General features: G+C 47.3%; 1 protein-coding gene across 1 annotated transcript; it reads left to right on the top strand.

Moving 5' to 3' along the window:
* Positions 1 to 473: 473 nt before the first annotated feature.
* On the top strand, positions 474 to 2897 carry LOC135887397 (zinc finger protein OZF-like). The gene is made up of 3 exons (XM_065415167.1): positions 474 to 600; positions 1189 to 1302; positions 1621 to 2897. The coding sequence occupies exons 1-3, from the start codon at positions 474 to 476 to the stop codon at positions 2895 to 2897; spliced, it is 1518 nt and encodes a 505-aa protein (XP_065271239.1).
* The last annotated feature ends 4131 nt before the right edge of the window (positions 2898 to 7028 follow it).

Raw genomic sequence — 7028 nt, 5'->3', positions numbered from 1 at the left:
GTTCAACTTGGAGCCTGATTTTCTGAAAAGGCCCATTGGTGGGTTGGAGGAGGGGTGAATATTCCCCCATTTCTGATACAGGAAACACCCCTCTGGGCAGGGCTGGGAAAACTGACCAGACTCCCAGTGCTAGAGCCTGAACCCACTGGCCAGAGGCTGCTGTGAAATACAAAGGGAAGCTCTTGGGATTCCTGTCCCTGTCCCCGGCTCAGAGCTCTGCTTCCCATATCAGCCTGTGGCTGGCAGGCGTGTGGGAAATGAGAAGACCCTGCCCACCTCCGTCTGCTGGGGAGGACAAGGAGCTCTCACCTCCCCACCCCCTGAAGCCTCCTGGCTGCTCTGAGCAGGGTGGGGGTGGGATTCTGCTCCTCTGGCCCTCCCAAAGCTTCCATTTTATTGATCTTTCTTCCCCATCAACACTGAGATAGTGGCTGGGGCAGCAGGTGCTGAATGGGGAACTCTTGTTGTTTCAGATGCCGGTGACCTTCGAGGAGGTGGCTGTGTATTTCACCCAGGCACAGGGAGCTCTGCTGGATCCCGGTCAGAGAGCCCTCTACAGGGACGTCATGCAGGAGAACTATGAGACGGTGACCTCATTGGGTAAGCGATACTTGTCCCCTCGGTTATTGGAAGCCGCGGGGTCTGCATTTCTGAATCTGTTTTTTCCGTGGTCACGTAGTCCCCAGCTCCAGTGTGGGAGAGAGACTTTCATCTGCATACCCCCTCCTATGGGATCGGGGAGTCATAAACCTAATGCACATGCTGATTCATCCCCATCCCTCCAATTTTCAAGGGGGCAGAAGCACTGTATTGTCCTGTCTGGTTTAACTCTCACTCTCACACAGAATCCCAGTGCCCCTCCCTTCCTGGGACTAGCTCCAGCCCTGGGGAGGGCTCTGGAGATTTTGCAATATGCAGGGGTTTAACTCCTGAGCTGAGTCTGCCTCAGCAAGTCCCACCAGATCCTGGAAAGCCCTAGGGATGGCTTGACAACCATCACCTCCACCCCCATTCCCCAGATATTTGCCTCTCCCAAGGGGGCTCAGGGACCATGCTCCCCCTTCCTTCAGATCCCACGTCCCCCCAGCACAGCATGGGGTCCAGTTAAACTCAGGAATGTTCTTTGTGACAAATATTCCTCCAATATCTGATGCGCCCCAACCTTGCCTGATTTCACCCCCTGTGCAGGATTCCCCATTCCCAAACCGGACCTGATCGCCCGGCTGGAACGAGGGGAAGAGCTGTGGGTCCCGGATCTCCAGGCCACTGAGGAAAGGGAGAGCCCGAGAGGTACCCGCACAGGTGAGGAGTCAGTGAGACTGACACGAAAACCATCTGAAGGAAAAAGCTCAGACTCCCAAAAATGTGCTGTGAGGTCTTCCTCATCGTCCCCAGGTCAGGCTGTAGTCAGATATCACACACTGTCTCCCACCCACCCTGTTAGCTGTCAGGAGTTTCCTTCCTGATTTTACTTCCCAGTGAGTGTTTGCATGGGGATGTGGAGAGAGAATCCAATTTCTCCATCTCCCCACCTTTATTGTGTTGAGTTTTCCGTTTTTGCTATTCCCCTTTCTCCCCGGCACAGGCAGTGACTCCTGTCTGGATTCTCTCTCCCAGCAGGTGGTGAGAGAGCGAGTGTGAATGAGGAGGACAATCAACAGCAGGAAGTTCCCAGGGAAGTGGAACCATGGGGGACCTTTTTGAGAAGAGCTGAAGGGAATTTTTCCCAGTGCTTGGAACAGGGAGAAGCCTGGGGAAATCGGGGCAGGTCAGAAAAACAGCTGGGAAAAGTGACAAAAGTGGATGAATCCATTGATTGTGGGGCTGGATGCAAGGATCCCAAGGAAACCACAGTCCAGCAGACAAGTCACAAGGAAGAAAAACCCTATAAATGCCCCAGTATTGAGAATAGATCTCATATGAGTACAAACCTTATTTCTCATTGGAGAAACCACACCGGAGAGAGACCCTATAAATGTCTTGATTGTGGGAAATGTTTCAATCAGAAGTCAACGCTTGTTAGGCATCAGACAGTCCACACAGGAGAGAAACTCCATAAATGCTCGGAGTGTGGGAAAAGCTTCAGTAGATGCTCATACCTCGCAATACATCAGAGAATCCACACGGGATTCAGACCCTATAAATGCCTTGAGTGTGGGAAATGTTTCAATTGGAAGTCAAGCCTTATTACACATCAGAGAACCCATACAGGAGAGAAGCCCCATAAATGCTCGGACTGTGGGAAAAGTTTCATGCACAGATCTGACCTTATTAGACATCAGAAAACGCACACAAGAGAGAAACCCCATAAGTGCTTGGACTGTGGGAAAACGTTCACACAGAGATCAACCCTTGTTGCACATCAGAGAATCCATACAGGAGAGAAACCCTTTAAATGTTTGGACTGTGGGAAATGCTTCAGCCAGAGTTCTTATCTTACTTCACATCAGCAAATCCACACCGGAGAGAGAACTTATAAATGCCTCGACTGTGGGAAATGTTTCAATTGGCAGTCATCATTTATTACACATCAGAAGATCCATACAGGAGAGAAACCCCATAAATGTTTGGACTGTGGGAAAAGCTTCAGTAGCACCTCAGACCTCGCTAAGCATCACAGAACCCACACGGGAGAGAGACCCTACAAATGCTTGAACTGTGGGAAAAGTTTCAATAACAACTCAAACCTTCGTAAACATGGGAAAATCCACACTGGTGAGAGACCTTATAAATGCTTTGATTGCGGGAAATGTTTCATTTGGAAGTCAAACCTTACCAGACATCAGGGAACTCACACAAGAGACAGATCCCACACCTGCTTGGAATGCGGGGAAAGTTTCACCCAGAGATTGGACCTTACGCAACATCAGACAATGCACAAGAGACAGGAAACATAAATGCTTGGATTGTGGAAAAAGTTACATTAAGAGAGCAAACCATATTACGCATCAGAGAACACACACAGGAGAATATCCCCATACATGCTTGGACTATCTAGGGGCGTTCACCCGTGTGGCTTCTCCGATGTTCAGTAAGAACATAAGAACGGCCGTACTGGGTTAGACCAAAGGTCCATCTAGCCCAGTATCCTGTCTACCGACAGTGGCCAATGCCAGGTGCCCCAGAGGGAGTGAACCTTACAGGTAATGATCAAGTGATCTCTCTCTCCTGCCATCCATCTCCACCCTCTGACAAACAGAGGCTAGGGACACCATTCCTTACCCATCCTGGCTAATAGCCATTAATGGACTTAACCTCCATGAATTTATCCAGTTCTCTTTTAAATGCTGTTATAGTCCTAGCCTTCAACACCTCCTCAGGCAAGGAGTTCCACAAGTTGACTGTGCGCTGTGTGAAGAAGAACTTCCTTTTATTTGTTTTAAACCTGCTGCCCATTAATTTCATTTGGTGGCCCCTAGTTCTTGTATTATGGGAATAAGTAAATAACTTTTCCTTATCTACTTTCTCCACATCACTCATGATTTTATATACCTCTATCATATCCCCCCTTAGTCTCCTCTTTTCCAAGCTGAAAAGTCCTAGCCTCTTTAATCTCTCCTCATATGGGACCTGTTCCAAACCCCTAATCATTTTAGTTGCCCTTCTCTGAACCTTTTCTAGTGCCAGTATATCTTTTTTGAGATGAGGAGACCACATCTGTACTCAGTATTCAAGATGTGGGCGTACCATGGATTTATATAAGGGCAATAATATATTCTCCGACTTATTCTCTATTCCCTTTTTAATGATTCCTAACATCCTGTTTGCTTTTTTGACGGCCTCTGCACACTGCGTGGACGTCTTCAGAGAACTATCCACGATGACTCCAAGATCTTTTTCCTAATTTTTGTAGCTAAATTAGCCCCCCATCATATTGTATGTATAGTTGGGGTTATTTTTTCCAATATGCATTACTTTACATTTATCCACATTAAATTTAATTTGTCATTTTGTTGCCCACTTAGTTTTTGAGATCTTTTTGAAGTTCTTCACAATCTGCATTGGTCTTAAGTATCTTGAGCAGTTTAGTATCAGCTGCAAACTTTGCCACCTCACTTTTTACCCCTTTCTCCAGATCATTTATGAATAAGTTGAATAGGATTGGTCCTAGGACTGACCCTTGGGGAACACCACTAGTTACCCCTCTCCATTCTCAGAATTTACCATTTATTCCTACCCTTTGTTCCCTATCTTTTAACCAGTTCTCGATCCATGAAAGGACCTTCCCTTTTATCCCATAACAACTTAATTTACGTAAGAGCCTTTGGTGAGGGACCTTGTCAAAGGCTTTCTGGAAATCTAAGTACACTATGTCCACTGGATCCCCCTTGTCCACATGTTTGTTGACCCCTTCAAAGAACTCTAATAGATTAGTAAGACACGATTTCCCTTTACAGAAACCATGTTGACTTTTGCCCAACAATTTATGTTCTTCTAGGTGTCTGACAATTTTATTCTTTACTATTCTTTCGACTAATTTGCCTGGTACCGACGTTAGACTTACTGGTCTGTAATTGCCGGGATCATCTCTAGAGCCCTTTTTAAATATTGGCGTTACATTAGCTATCTTCCAGTCATTGGGTACGGAAGCCGATTTTAAAGGACAGGTTACAAACCTTAGTTAATAGATCCGCAACTTCACATTTGAGTTCTTTCAGAACTCTTGGGTGAATGCCATCCGGTCCCGGTGACTTGTTAATGTTAAGTTTATCAATTAATTCCAAAACCTCCTCTAGTGACACTTCAATCTGTGACAGTTCCTCAGATTTGTCACCTACAAAAGCCGGCTCAGGTTTGGGAATCTCCCTAACATCCTCAGCCGTGAAGACTGAAGCAAAGAATTTGTTTAGTTTCTCCGCAATGACTTTATCATCTTTAAGTGCTCCTGTTGTATCTCGATCATCCAGGGACCCCACTGGTTGTTTAGCAGGCTTCCTGCTTCTGATGTACTTAAAAAACATTTTGTTATTACCTTTTGAATTTTTGGCTAGCCATTCTTCAAACTCCTCTTTGGCTTTTCTTATTACATTTTTACACTAAGGCCTGGTCTACACTATGAGTTTAATTCAAATTTAGCAGCATTAAATCGAATTAACCCTGCACCCATCCACACAACGAAGCCATTTACATCGAAATAAAGGGCTCTTAAAATCGATTTCTGTACTCCTCCCCGACGAGGGGAGTAGCGCCGAAATTGACATTGCCATTTCGAATTAGGGTTAGTGTGGCCGCAATTTGACGGTATTGGCCTCCAGAAGCTATCCCACAGTGCACTGTTGTGACTGCTCTGGACAGCAATCTGAACTCGGATGCACTGGCCAGGTAGACAGGAAAAGCCCCGTGAACTTTTGAATTACATTTTCTGTTTGGCCAGCGTGGAGAGCACAGGTGACCACGCAGAGCTCATCAGCACAGGTAACCATGCAGTCCGAGAATCGAAAAAGAGCACCAGCATGGACCGTACGGGAGGTATTGGATCTGATCACTGTATGGGGAGACAGTTCCGTGCTAGCAGAACTACGTTCCAAAAGACGAAATGCCAGAACATTTGAAAAAATCTCCAAGGGCATGATGGAGAGAGGCCACAATAGGGATTCACTACAGTGCCGCGTGAAAGTTAAGGAGCTCAGACAAGCCTACCAGAAAACCAAAGAAGCAAATGGAAGGTCCGGGGCAGAGCCGCAGACATGCCGCTTCTACGCTGAGCTGCATGCAATTCTAGGGGGGGCCGCCACCACTACCCCACCTCTGACCGTGGATTCCGAGGCGGGGGTAATCTCAGCCATGCCTGAGGATTCTGCGGACGGGGAAGATGAGGAGGAGGATGACGACGAGCTTGCGGAGAGCACACAGCACTCCGTTCTCCCCAACAGCCAGGATCTTTTTCTCAGCCTGACTGAAGTACCCTCCCAACCCCCGGGCAATGAGGCCATGGAAGGGACCTCCGGTGAGTGTACCTTTGTAAATATAAAACGTGGTTTAAAAGCAAGTGTTTGTTAATGATTAATTTGCCCTGAGGACTTGGGATGCATTTGCGGCCAGTACAGCTACTGGAAAAGTCTGTTAACGTGTCTGGGGATGGAGCGGAAATCCTCTAGGGACATCTCCATGAAGCTCTCCTGGAGGTACTCCAAAAGCTTTTGCAAGAAGGTTTCTGGGCAGTGCAGCCTTATTCCATCCTCCATGGTAGGACATTTGACCGCGCCATGCTAGTAGCAAGTAATCTGGTATCATTGCATGACAAAGCCTGGCAGCGTATGGTCCCAGTGTTTGCTGGCATTCAAGCAACATCCGTTCTTTATCTCGCTGTGTTATCCTCAGGAGAGTGATATCGTTCATGGTAACCTGGTTGAAATAAGGGAATTTAATTAAGGGGACAGAGGTGGCTGTTCCTACTGGGCTGTTTGCCTGTGGCTGAAAAGAAATCCTTCCCTGCAGTTAGCCAAGCGGGGGAGGTGGGGGGGGGGAAGAGATCATCAGCGCTGAGCTTTTTGTGTTTGGCTAGCAGGGATCTTCCCTGATACCAGCCACGCGGTGGGGGGAGGGGTAAAGCGATTATCCCAGAAACTTGGATTTGGGGGGGGGGGGGGAGGGGTTGGTTTGGTTTCTGCAGGAATCTTCCCTTATACCAGCCACGCGGTGGGGGGAAGGATAAAGCGATCATCCTAGAGAATTGGATGGGGGGGGGGGTTAGTTTGGTTTCTGCTGCTGCATATTAACAGGAAAACCGCAGCACTCAACGGGCTTTGCTTGGTATTTGGGAAAGGAGGGCGCTGCTTTTCTGATGGCTACAGAAGCCGAAAGACAATGGCTTACCATGGCCGCATGCAAGCCGAATTCTGTTGCCCGGACCTGTGTCTGTGCTCTCTAACACCAAAGCCACAGGCACTCAATATTAAGATGCAAAATGTGACCTTGTACCGAAATCACATGTGCTATGTAATGTGAATAGTTTTGTTCACCGTGAAAGAGTATAAGCATTGTTCTGTAAAATGTATCTTTTTAAATACTTCTCTACTTTTTTTCCC

The sequence above is a fragment of the Emys orbicularis genome, chromosome 13 (genome assembly GCF_028017835.1).
Source record: "Emys orbicularis isolate rEmyOrb1 chromosome 13, rEmyOrb1.hap1, whole genome shotgun sequence".
Classification (NCBI taxonomy): Eukaryota; Metazoa; Chordata; order Testudines; family Emydidae; genus Emys; species Emys orbicularis.
This window is presented reverse-complemented; position numbering and strand designations above follow the sequence as displayed.